The sequence below is a fragment of the Ursus americanus genome, chromosome 2 (genome assembly GCF_024610735.1).
Source record: "Ursus americanus isolate L20-20 chromosome 2, mUrsAme1.1.p, whole genome shotgun sequence".
NCBI lineage: Eukaryota > Metazoa > Chordata > Mammalia > Carnivora > Ursidae > Ursus > Ursus americanus.
Genome location: NC_142128.1, coordinates 40156308 through 40168438, shown reverse-complemented (window position 1 = coordinate 40168438; position 12131 = coordinate 40156308). Strand labels below are relative to the sequence as shown.

At 54.6% G+C, this 12131-nt stretch overlaps 1 protein-coding gene across 2 annotated transcripts in view; it reads right to left on the bottom strand.

Moving 5' to 3' along the window:
* AXIN1 (axin 1) overlaps positions 1–12131 on the bottom strand; it is a 58594-nt gene that overhangs the window by 16174 nt on the left and 30289 nt on the right. For both annotated transcript variants that reach the window (XM_045783839.2, XM_045783840.2), the window contains exons 3-4: positions 5660–5800; positions 2626–2722 (exon numbers count right to left, since the gene is read on the bottom strand). In XM_045783839.2, coding sequence (XP_045639795.1) covers positions 2626–2722; positions 5660–5800 — 238 coding nt within the window. The remainder of the gene's footprint in view (positions 1–2625; positions 2723–5659; positions 5801–12131) is intronic.

Genomic DNA, 12131 nt, shown 5'->3' with positions numbered 1-12131 from the left:
CGTCTGCCTTCGGCTCAGGGCGTGATCCTGGCGTTATGGGATCGAGCCCCACATCAGGCTCCTCTGCTATGAGCCTGCTTCTTCCTCTCCCACTCCTCCTGCTTGTGTTCCCTCTCTTGCTGGCTGTCTCTATCTCTGTCAGATAAATAAATAAAATCTTTAAAAAAAAAAAAAAAGGAAGGAAGGAAGGAAGGAAGGAAGGAAGGAAGGAAAGAAAGAAAGAAAGAAAGAAAGAAAGAAAGAAAGAAAGAAAGAAAGAAAGAAAGAAAGAGGGGCGCCTGGGTGGCACAGCGGTTAAGCGTCTGCCTTCGGCTCAGGGCGTGATCCTGGCGTTATGGGATCGAGCCCCACATCAGGCTCCTCCACTATGAGCCTGCTTCTTCCTCTCCCACTCCCCCTGCTTGTGTTCCCTCTCTCGCTGGCTGTCTCTATCTCTGTCGAATAAATAAATAAAATATTTAAAAAAAAAAAAAAAAAAAAAGAAAGAAAGAAAGAGAAAGAAAGAAAGAAAAAGAGGAAGGAAGGAAGGAAGGAAGGAAGGAAGGAAGGAAGGAAGGAAGGAAGGAAGGAAGGGCCCTGGGTGGCTCAGTAGTTGGGCATCTGCCTTTGGCCCAGGGAGTGATCCCGGGGTTATGGGATCGAGCCCCACATCGGGCTCCTCTGCTGGGAGCCTGCTTCTTCCTCTCCCACTCCCCCTACCTGTGTTCCCTCTCTCGCTGGCTGTCTGTCTCTCTGTCAAATGAAAGAAAGGAGAGGAGAGGAGAGGAGAGGAGAGGAGAGGAGAGGAGAGGAAAAGAAAAGAGAAAAGAAAAGAAAAGAAAAGAAAAGAAAAGAAAAGAAAAGAAAAAAAAAGAAAAGAGGAAAGAGAGCTGCTGCACAGAAGTTGTAAGAACGCCATTCCCGAATACTCTGAGAGTGAGCTACCTATTTGATGTCCCATCAGCAGGCATTTGTTGGCAGGTGTCCTACACGGGAGGGTTTTCTGAGGCAGCACCCCAGACCCTAAGGCCACGAGGGCCCCACACTGCTTTTCCTCCTGCCCCACTGAGGCCTGTGGTGCTCAGCAGGGCTGTATCCCTGCACTCCTGTCTCCCCTGGACTCTCATGACCCGGTGACTTCTACAACTCTGAAGCCAGTTCTTGTGCACAATGGCCCTTAAGTTGGGCCGTGTCCTGGTGACATCCCTAGCAAAAGGGCCCTGGGGGGCGCCAGGCCCTCCTCTCTGTCCTGACGGGGGCGGCTCCGTCTGTCGCTTCTTCCCACGGTGAGCAAATACTTCCTGAGGGACGATCGGGGTTGGCATCAGTGTCCTGCTCCCCAGCACACGCTCCTTGTCTGTTGTGCTAGCAGAGACGCAGACTTCTCCTGCCCCACCATGAACGCGGACGCCCAGCTGAGCCAGGGGGAGGGAGCGCCTCTCGTGGCTCCTGTGTCCACTCACTCCCTTCCTTTCGGGGACATGGGATGCCCCTTCTGCTTCCCCTGCTCACAGCCAGTTCTGAGTTTAAGTGTCCACTGAGCAGAGCTGAGAGACGCGGGCTGTACCACACAGTGAGGTGACGGCAGGCGCAGGCACCTGTCTGGGCTCAGGCCCAGGCTGCTCCAGACAGCAGGAGCCAGGCTGGCGCTCCCTGAGAGGGAGCCCCAAGCGGTCGCCGGCAGCACGCACACGCACCAGTGCACTCGCACACATACGCTCCCCACACACACACCGTCAGTGCCTAGTTGAGGCCACATGTGGGCCGTGCGGAGGGCTGGCTGGGAGGTGACAGAATGCTGGTAAGTAAGAGCACACCCACATCGTTTCTTCTCAACCGTCAACCATCACGATTCTTGTTTGAAAATTAAGTATCTGAAAGAGCTAGAAGACCAATGAGGAGCCTGACTACAGACGGGTCTGCAGTGACCCTGCAGAGAAAACCGCCCACGGGTGCTCACAGCCGCCAACGGGCTGGAGGCAACCGTAAGCTTTCCTTCTCTTTCCTGACAAGTTCTCCCGTTCAGACAGTGTGCCAAAATAAGGAAAGCTACTCCCTCCCTCACCCACAGGGGAACTCTGCGGGTAGAGACAGGCTGCCCAGCGCCCACAGTCAGGAGAACCAGTCACCTCACCGCGTTCACCCTAAGAGGCGAAGCAGAGGCGGCTTCCACAGAACTTGCTCACAGTAACTTGGGACTGGGGTCACTAAATGTCGCCGCCAGGCCTCCCGACGATGCAGCCACAGTCAGGAGGCCCGTGCAGGGGCCGGGCCGGGGCATCAAGCCAGTGATGGGCTCAGAGCCGCCCTCCCACCTCAAGGAGAAGCACCTCATTTAACAGGATGGGTGAGGACTGCCTGGCACGTGCTGCACCAGGCACTCCTTGCTCCTCTGAAGGGACTGTGCAGGCTGGACCTTTAAGCCGCCCGTGCGGCCCCCTCCAGCCTGCAGGGTGTGACCGCGTGCGACCACGTCCTGTGCCTGGATGTGAGCTGAACCCGCAGGAACCCACGCAAGTGTCTTTCCCACTGCCCAGTGCCACAGCGGCCAGGTGCGGTAGGGAGAAGGGACGGGTACGGTCCAAGAGGGCTGGTGAGCCCCAACCTCACTGATGGGGAGGGGACGGCTATGCAGCGGGAACTTACAGGAATGTGAGGTAGAGGCACCCGCCCGTTGACCTGGACACTCTCCTGCATCTCCCGGCGGTGCTGCTTGCGGATCCTGTACGGTGGGATTCCATCCCTGTCCAGAAGACAGACAGCCCGGTGTGAGTGCACACACAACACTGCACGGCCTGCTTTCCACGGCTTCATAGCTAAGAATGGTTTCTCCTTTTTTTTTTTTTTTAAAGATTTATTTATTTAGGGGCGCCTGGGTGGCTCAGTAGGTTAAGCGTCTACCTTGGGCTCAGGTCATGATCCTGGGACCCTGGGACCAAGCCCCACATCGGGCTCCCTGCTCAGCAGGAAGCCTGCTTCTCTCTCTGCCTGCAGCTCCTCCCCCCACCTGTGCTCTCTCTCTCTGTCAAATAAAGAAATAAAATCTTTAAAATAAATAGATAAAGCAAGCAAGCTACTCTGGGAAGCACAGTGGCTAACAGGAGCCCAAAGGCCATGACGATGCCCGCCAGAGCGGGATGCTGAGAGAGGGTGGCTTCTCTGGGTCCCTATCTCCTTGTCACGAAGGACTCTGAGGTGGCCTGCCGACTCTGACAGCTGGAAGGGATGAGGCTCTTGATCGTCTGGCTGTCGGAAGACGTGGACCTCCTTGGTCTGCAGTGGGTGCCGTCGAGATCTGAGTCCCCTGGCCTCCTTCCCCAGAGCGGCTCGAGCGGAAGGGGGTGGGGGCCGGGGGCCGGTGGGGGGATGGGGCTGGGGCACTGTCACAGCAGGGCTGCTCTTACTCGACAGCAGGGTTCACAAGTGCGGCCACAATGCTGATCTCACTTTAGTAAGTGTTGGGCAGTTGCCCATGGTACCAGCACATGGTGCCCAGCGTGCCCTGACCCACGTCCCGGGCAGCCCCCCCCCCCCCCGCCAGCTCAGTGGCATTGTAGGCAGGCAGGAATGTCACGTTCTCCTCTTCAATCCCATGCCTCAGAGCCCCTGTCTAGCTGGAAAGGGTGCACTCTGGTTCAGGGCGAGGTGGAAAGCCTGGGACAGTCTGTCTCTCCTGTCACTGCCTTAGTATCCCTGGCTGTCAGGGCACCAGCTGGGTGTGCAGTGTTATTGGCTCAGCAGTCCGGCAGGGGCACTTAAGGGGCTCACCTGTCAAGGAACAGGTGAGTCAAATGCATTTGAAACATCTTTACATGGCCCTACAGTTTTGTTCAGGTGTCCTGAGCCATCAGACTGTTTGTTTCTCACATGCTTTGACCAGCACTTAAAAATTCCACAGGCCTCTGCAGATCAGACGCTGTCCTTGGACACCCACGTCCAAAGTCCAGTAAGCCACGCCACCGTTTTCACTGTGTGGTTGACGTGCTGAGGGCAGCTGCGCCCAGTAGAAATACTGCAGATGAAACACGCAATCCTACTTTTTGCCTCTGATACATATTCCGATATCTTAACATTCCGAATCAACTATTCCTACTTTCTGAGTCTTAGCGTAAACCAAGATGAATAGAATATTGGGAAAAAAATATTTTAAAATCTTTAGTTCTTTTCTTTAGCAAATACGTGTCCTTCTCTTAGAGAGAATTAAGAGACTTTTCAAGAAAAATTGTGCTGGCAAATTAATCTTCATTGTAGTAGCCAGTTTCAGGGAAGAGGAAACCGAATGCTACAAATGCCCATCCCAAGCTGTCAACTGCGCGTGTGGGTCGTGGTGGGTCCTGCTGAGACCACGGTCATTTCAAGTAAGAAGTTACTAAACACAGTCAACACTTTATCTTAAAGGTGTGACACAAAGGATGAGACGATCGAGAGAGACCCGTCTCCTGATGTCACCACCACGTGGTCGGTCACCAAAGAGAAAAAGAGAAGGTGTCCCAGACGTGCAGTGATGGGGGCTGGCTGCTGTGGCCCGGAAACGGCGCACGCTGGCCGTGACTGCACACCACGGGCATGGTCGGAGGAACACGTGGACACAGGCAAAGAAGAGGCACGAACTAGGCAAATGCTACAGGAAGCGGGACCACAGTTTTAAGACATGCTTCCTACGGAAAGACGGGTTTAGGAACCCTATTCTTTCACATGAAGAAACAAGCTGGCTAGGGGAGAAACCCCTGGTGGCCGGCTGACAGCTGCCACTCCCACCCCCTGCAGTCCTGGGGTGGAGGTGGAGGGTGCCCCACACCTGCTCACTGTCCCCGCCAAAGGCTTCCTTCTGGCCCCAACGGTGGTGGAGAGCGCTGGGGTTCCGCCCCCAGCCGCACCCCCCTCCCCCACCTTGGCCAGGGACCTATCAGTGGCAGTCAGTTGACTGAAACTAGGGTAAATCTGGCATTCATGGCAGCCATGACCCCAGGTGACCTTGGCAGGCTGGTAGGCCCACGCCCTGATATAACCATAGAGTGTTTTACACCATCAAACTTTTGATGTGCATTTGGGTCCCAAAAAAGCCACCCGCCAAAAAGCAAAGTGGAGTGTCAGAAAATATGTACTTTCCCACAAAGGGAGGGCTTCCCTGGAGAGCACAATGGAAGAATAAGGTCCACTGTGGCCACTGAAGGACGCTGAGGTTCCTGGTGGCTCCAGACAGCTGCCAAGGCCTCTCGGACACATGCAGCCCCAGCAGCTATCCCTCAGTCCTCCGGGCACTGGGGCCGGCACAGAACCGGCCGTACCAGCTCCCCTCTGGCTCCCGTCGTCCCATCTCCTACGCAGAGTATGTGACAGGGACTAGATCTGGAACAGTGACAGGAGGGCACTGACAAAGAGGGACCCCTGCACAGCAAGTATCCTTGGTGGGGAGGGCGGGGGGGAGCGCCACTGCCGCCGCCCGCTCTGCTCAGCCACCCATCTTTAAAGTAAGTCCCCCCCAACGGTCTTCCCCTCCTTCCAAGGTCCCAGCAGCCTTGGCCTCAGAGGGAAGCAGCTACTGTAAACTCAGCGTGTGGAACGATCCTTCGGGCAGTGCAGCCTGTCTGTGCACCAGCTGGGGGGCCACACAACGTTTCCGGGAAGACAAAGCCCCCACTGGGAATGGCCCAGGATGCACTGAGGGGAGGGGACTCACACGCTGCTGTCGGTGAGGGACAGGCTGTCCGCGTCGCTGGACAGGCTCTGCTGCTCGCTGTCGTTGGCACTGGTGGCCGGGGCGAGGGCGTAGCCGGAGCTGACATAGTAGGGGTTGACAGGCTCCCGCCAGGACCCGCACCTGTGAAGAGGGAGCAAACATCAGCGGCAGCCCAGCAGCACGTCGCGCTTGCCCACTTTGTCACTGAGACGTCCTGATTCATGAACCACGCACGCAAACCCTCTGGAAGAGACAGCACAGAGGGCCAGTGTCTCCGTCCTGCCTGCGGCCCGCTGCTTTCCCCAGACGGATCGCTGAAGGCCTGGGCGTCTTCCAGAGCTTTCCTGTGCATTTAGACAGCCACCCGAGTGAGCACACAGGCCACCATCTGGATTTGCGTTTCTACGCACCTAACTGCAACGGGACACGCTGCCCTGCTTGTCTTCTCAAGAGCGCTGTGTGCAGGCTTATTTGCTGCAAAGGAAGCCCCACCTCACAGGGAGCAGCACCAACACCGGAGCCCACGACCTCACGTGCTTCCTGCAAGCGTGCACGGACACCGGAGGTCCAGGCGGCCAGGACTCTCGTGCACACGTCCGAGAACGGTCACGGGACGGAAGGTGCGAGACAGGAGGGGGAAAGGATGTCACGCTGCCTTCTGGTCACTTGCTTCACCTTCCAGGCACTGGGACCACACACAGGTTCGCCAGCACATGCCACCGGGTTTCAGGCTGTGTCTCCCCGAGATGACAGGGCGGCCGTTCGCGCACCACTTACGTCCTGTCCTCTGTCAGTCACCTGCTCACACCTTTCGTCTATTTTCCACTGGGATGTTAGGAGCTTCCCAGAGTCTACCGAAGCCTTTAAATATTCTTACTATTAACTTCTAGCTACATATGCGAAAAATACTTTCTCCCTAAATGTTACTTTTCTAACTTTGTTTAGATTGATTTTGGTCACATAAAGGTTTTCATTTCTATGAAATCAGACTGACCAATCTTTTCCTTCATAGATTTTTTTGTATCTTAGTAGGCAGGCCTTTCTCATTCCAAGATTAAAAATACATTCTTTTATTTTTCTTCAAATGCTCCAATAGTTTGGTGTTTTTGTTTTTTTTTAATTTAGAACTTTACCTAAAATCGTGGGTGTATAAATCCACCTCATTCCCTTGCGTCAAAATAGAGAGTCGGCTGCTAGCACCCTCGACGCCAGTCTTCGTCATCCCTCCATGCGCCTCCTTCTGCAGGCCGCGCTCGTCCTGTCTACGCGCCACCCCGCCCCCACCGCCACGTCACCACAGCGTGCTCCAACGCCGCCTCCTCTCTCCAAGACTGTCCTCGCGTAGCGACACATAGGTCGTAGGCCAAGGGACAAACGACAGAAGGTTCCCTGATGCCTACGGCACGATGGGGGCTCGGCAAGCCTTCCCGGTGGGTGGGGTACCCATGTCAAGTGCTCAGTGATTTGTACACTAGGCCCGGGACACAGTCCCTCCTTGAGCTCCAGCCTCAGTTCTGATAACAGGACCCAAACGCTTGTCACACGTGTGAACAACAGCCAGCACCAAGGGTGGGGGACCTGGGGTGAGTCAGCCCAACCCTCAGACGCCAGTACCCTCAATGCAGAAGGAGGGGAGACGAGACTGCTGCTAAGCTGACAGAAGCCCTTGTGGACAACCGTCACCCGACTGAAAGAACTTTCTGGAAGCCCCAATTCTAACCATGCACACAACGAGAAAAGACGCTTAAACACGACTCGGGACCAGGCACCTCAGTATCCTGAACACCCATCACGCAGGATGTGCAGGGCTGGGCCGGGTCAGGCACCGCAGCTGGGAGAGAGGCCCAACGCTCCCAGGGCGTCTGGGCATCCACGGTCTTGGGGGGAGCAGACCAGAAGAGTGCCAGCCACGTGGTCCTCCCATTCCAGCCAGTGAGGCCACAGGGGTGGCCAGCGACACAGACCCATAACTTACCCACCAGCTCCACGTCCCCAAGCCAGAGAGGATCCAGTCACAGTCCCACAGCACCCACGCTCTTCCTGATCCACCCACCGCAGCCTGACACCTCCCTGGGGCCACAAACAAGTTCCAGCCAAAGGACGGCCAAGGCAGGGTCGCGAAGGCTCTTAGGAACAGGGTCTGTCCAAAGGCTTGCAGGAAGGGTGGGAATGTGCACAGTGACACGGACGGCCGGGCCCTGGTCCCATGTTTGTTTACACCTCCTCGTCCAGATTAAGGTGACATGAACCTGACAAAACAAAGTGAGCTGCAATATCACACAATTTCATTTTTATTTTATTTTTACTTTATTTTTTAAAGTAAGCTCTAGTCCCAACGTGGGGCTTGAACTCACGACCTGGAGATCAAGAGTCGCTCACTCTACCAACGGAGCCAGCCAGGTGCCCGCATCATAAAATATTATTTTTAAATGACACTGTTATTCCTCTTCCGTACTTGAAAAAATAAACCCAGCAACACTGTCACCATAAAAACCACTACTGAAATTCTGATCCCAGGCTAAGTGCTAAATAAACTGCTTTTTCGTTTCCCTGTTTCATCTAAAAAACATTAAACTTTGGTAACTTTCTATAAATACCCGTTTGGTCAAACGAGAAAAAAATCTTCAAATTAAAGAGAAAAAAGGACCCTGGCAGGAAAGCCCCAGCCCACAGCCCATGCTGGGAAGGGCAGAGGCCCGGAGCCCCGCACCTGCCCACACTGGCCTCTGCCCTTCCCCCACGCGGCAGGAACCAGGTCCAGCAGGACTTCCACTTTCCTCCCCAGACAGGTCCCGGCGTGCCTTTCACATGGATAAAGAGAGTCCATCTTTGGGGCTCCCGGCTGGCACGTGACTCCTGACCTCAGCGTGGTGAGTTCAAACTCCACATTGGGTATAGAGATTACTTAAATAAATAAAACTTTAAAAAATAAAACGTCCATCTGTAAGGCAAAAAGCAAGAAAAACAGAGTTTCTTAATTTTCTGCAGCCTCCAGTATAGAGCAAAGCCCACGGTGTACATGGTCTCCAAGCTCAGACGACAAACGGGAGAGAAAAAGAAAGCGCCAGACCAGAGAGAACAGAAAGATCGAGGAGCTACTGGTTACGCTTCCCTTTTTAACCTTCCAGACAGTAGAGCTGGCCCTTGGGACGAGGACCGTTAGGGCCCTGGGCCTTCACTGCCGGCTGACACGACGAAGTCCCGGCCAGTGACGTGTGAGAGGAAATGTCAGTGGGGGAAACTGTCCCCACAAGCCAGCCAGGAACCGGAGACGGGGAGTGTGTGTGTGCACGTGTGTGTGCACGTGTGTGCACGCACACGCATGGGCACAGCAAACGTAGCCAATTCCTCAGGTGCCGCCTGACTTCTCTGTACCTTTCAAGTTCTCCGAATAAAACCTCGACGGAACCGACCCGAACAGGCCCGACCAGGAACACGTCCTACCTGTGCGTTCCTTTCTCTTTGGCTGCTGTTTGCAGAACGCTGGGTCTCCTTCTTTTGACGTTTAACTGGATATATTTTTTTATCTGTGTGTCTTCTGTAAAAGCTAGCCTTTTTAAGATCCTGCTGGACAACTTTCTCTTCACATTGCAGCCTTTGACCCCGCTGCACCGTGTGTGATCACTGACAGAGGGGGTCGTCCACCGTCTCATTACTTGCTTTCTGTTGGCCTTCTGCTCCATACTCTTCTGTTCTTTCTTGCCTTCTTTGGGGATAATTTTTATTTTCCATCTCCGCTAACAAAATAACCCTTTTACGCTTTTAGTGGTTCCTGTGACGGTCACAACAGGTGCCCTGACATATCAAAGACCGCCCCCCCGCCCCCCAACACAAGGTCAGAATTAATTCCGTTCACTTCCCCCGTACACTCATGTGCTGTCGGTATCCTGTGTTTTAACTCTGTAAACGCCTTACACCCACAGGACACTGTTAGTATTGTTTTGTCCCGTGGACGGTCCCCTAGTGTTACCTGCGTATGTCCATCAGGGAGTCTCGACCTGACAGCTCGCTCTTTTGAATGGTCTCCTTTGGGAAGGGGCAGGGGCGGCAGCTGGCTGTCCTCATCTCCTTCACTCTCCAGAGAGATTTTCACTGGGTTGGAAATCTGTTTCTCTAGAACGCTTGTGTGCTGCCGGTGGGAACATATAATGGGACAGCCGCTGTGGAACCAGAACCTAGGACAGCAGCTCGATCCAGCAACTGCACTGACGGTGTGTCTGAGAGAATGGGAGGCAGGGTCTGAAAGAGAGGCTTGGCCCCCTGGGCCCTGGGGAACGTGGCCTGCTCCGTGGGGGGCGGTGAGGTACCAGCCCGCGTGCTGCCACACAGGTCCTCGCGCTGGCTCATGGAGACTGCCCCACTGCTAGTGCCCAGGCCACTCACTGGGGCGCTGCTCCCCACGCTGAGCCCGGACAGGCCGCGGAACGAGGGCAGCAGGTGTCCGACACTGGTGAGACAGAGCTGCTACCCTGGAGGACGAAGACTGGTTTCGCTGTCCCAGTGATGGCTTTTAGAGTTGTTCCACTTTCCTAGGACGGTCCTGTGTCTCCCGCCGCCTCTCACCAGTCTTCCCCTTAGCGGTAGGACACTCCCAGGAGCCGAGGCCAGGTACCGCACAGCGCAGCTCGTGGTCCCCACGGTGAGATCCACGGTGCTCATTTTTCGGCAGGAGCATCACAGAAATGATGCTGAATCACACCAAGAACATTTAGGTTGTTTGGTCCCAATACTGGTAGCAAACCAAGTGCCTGCCAACTTTTTCCACTCTATTAGTTTTCTTTTGTAATTAATAGGTAATTTGTGGGGAGCTACTCTGAGATTACATGCAAATTCTGTTACCAACCAAAGATTTTCTAGCTCCTTCATTAGATCGTATTTCCTCACTGGCGTTCCACTGTAACGAACATATTGGGGCGCCTGGGTGGCTCCCTCGGTGAAGCATCTGCCTTTGGCTCAGGTCAGGATCCCAGGGTCCTGGGATCGAGTCCCGCATCGGGCTCCCTGCTCAGCGGGGAGTCTGCTTCTTCCCTCTGCCTCTGTGCTCTCCCCCTCTCTCAAATAAATAAATAAAATCTTAAACAACCACTACCACCACAAACACGTTCTCTCCACCTGCCTTTAGTTACATCTGTGTAGACTCTCGGACTGTTACTCCATCCCGTGGATTAGAATACGTTACTTTCTTCTCTGCTCATCCCTGGCACGGCTCTGTCAGCCTACGAACACTCCCTTGCTCTCTGGCATCCCCTGCCCCAGTCCAGAGACTTTCACCAAGACGGTGTCCGTTACCTGCATTATCTGGATCTCCGTGGTTTTCCCTCATTTTTTAAAATCCTATTGTCTTACATCCCTGAGCACATGGCTACTCTTCATAAGGTATCTGGCTATTGTGGATGGAGGACCAGACACTGTGTGTGAAAATCCTTCTACACGGGCAGCCCCAGATGACCCATTCCTCTCCAGAGCACGTGCATGTGACACGGCATGCAGTTGGGGCACCAGGAACCCCCAGCACCGTAACCGCGTGTCAGGAACGGAGAGCTGCTGCGACGGGCTGCAGACGCGTGGAGGGCCTGTGTACTTCCAAGACTGCACCTGCTCGGAGGTGGGATAGCTCCCTCCTGGGCGGGCCCGGGCCAGCTGGAGCCCAAAAGCCAGCCGTGCTCCCCGGCTCACTCTCCAGGCCCCTCCCCCTCAATGTGGCTGCCGCTCCACCCTGCTTGGTTAGCTACAAAAAGTTTTTGTTCTGGTTTGGTTTTTCTAAGATTTTATTTATTTGAGAGAGAGAGGGAGAGGGCACCTGCACAAGCAGGGGGAGGGAGAGGGACAAGCAGACTCCACGCTGAGCGCAAGGCGCGACGTGGGGCTCGATCTCAGGACCCGGAGATCCCAACCTGAGCCAAATCCGAGAGCTGGACGTGCAACTGACCGAGCCACACAAGCGCCCCGCCTTCACTCAGATTTTTTTTTTTAAAGATTTTATTTATTTATTTATCTGAGAGAGAGCACGAGCAGGGGGAGTGGGAGAGGGAGATGCAGGACTCCATCCTGGGACTCCAGGATCATGACTCCAGCCAAAGGCAGTCGCTCAACCGACTGAGCCACCCAGGCGCCCCTCAATCAGATTTTTTTAAAAATTCTCTCCCCAACCCCCCCGCTCCTCCTTCTCTCTAAAAAAAGTAAATAAAATAAAAATAAAAAATAAAAAAAAGTCCTCAATATTTTAGCTCTTCTCAGCAGCAGGTTTGCCCTGATTATCTGACACCAGACGCGTGAGACCTCGTGCCGTCTAGAAATCCTCTGGATGAGAAAGACATCACCCCACTTGCACTGCACCCAGGCTGTCGATGAGACCTCTCCACCGCCCGACTACCTACACCCTTCATCTGCGCCCTTGCCTCACCGGGACGCTGCTTTTAGCCTCCTCTGTCAAGCGCCCTCGAGTGAGAGTCTCGTGATCTTTTACTCAGAA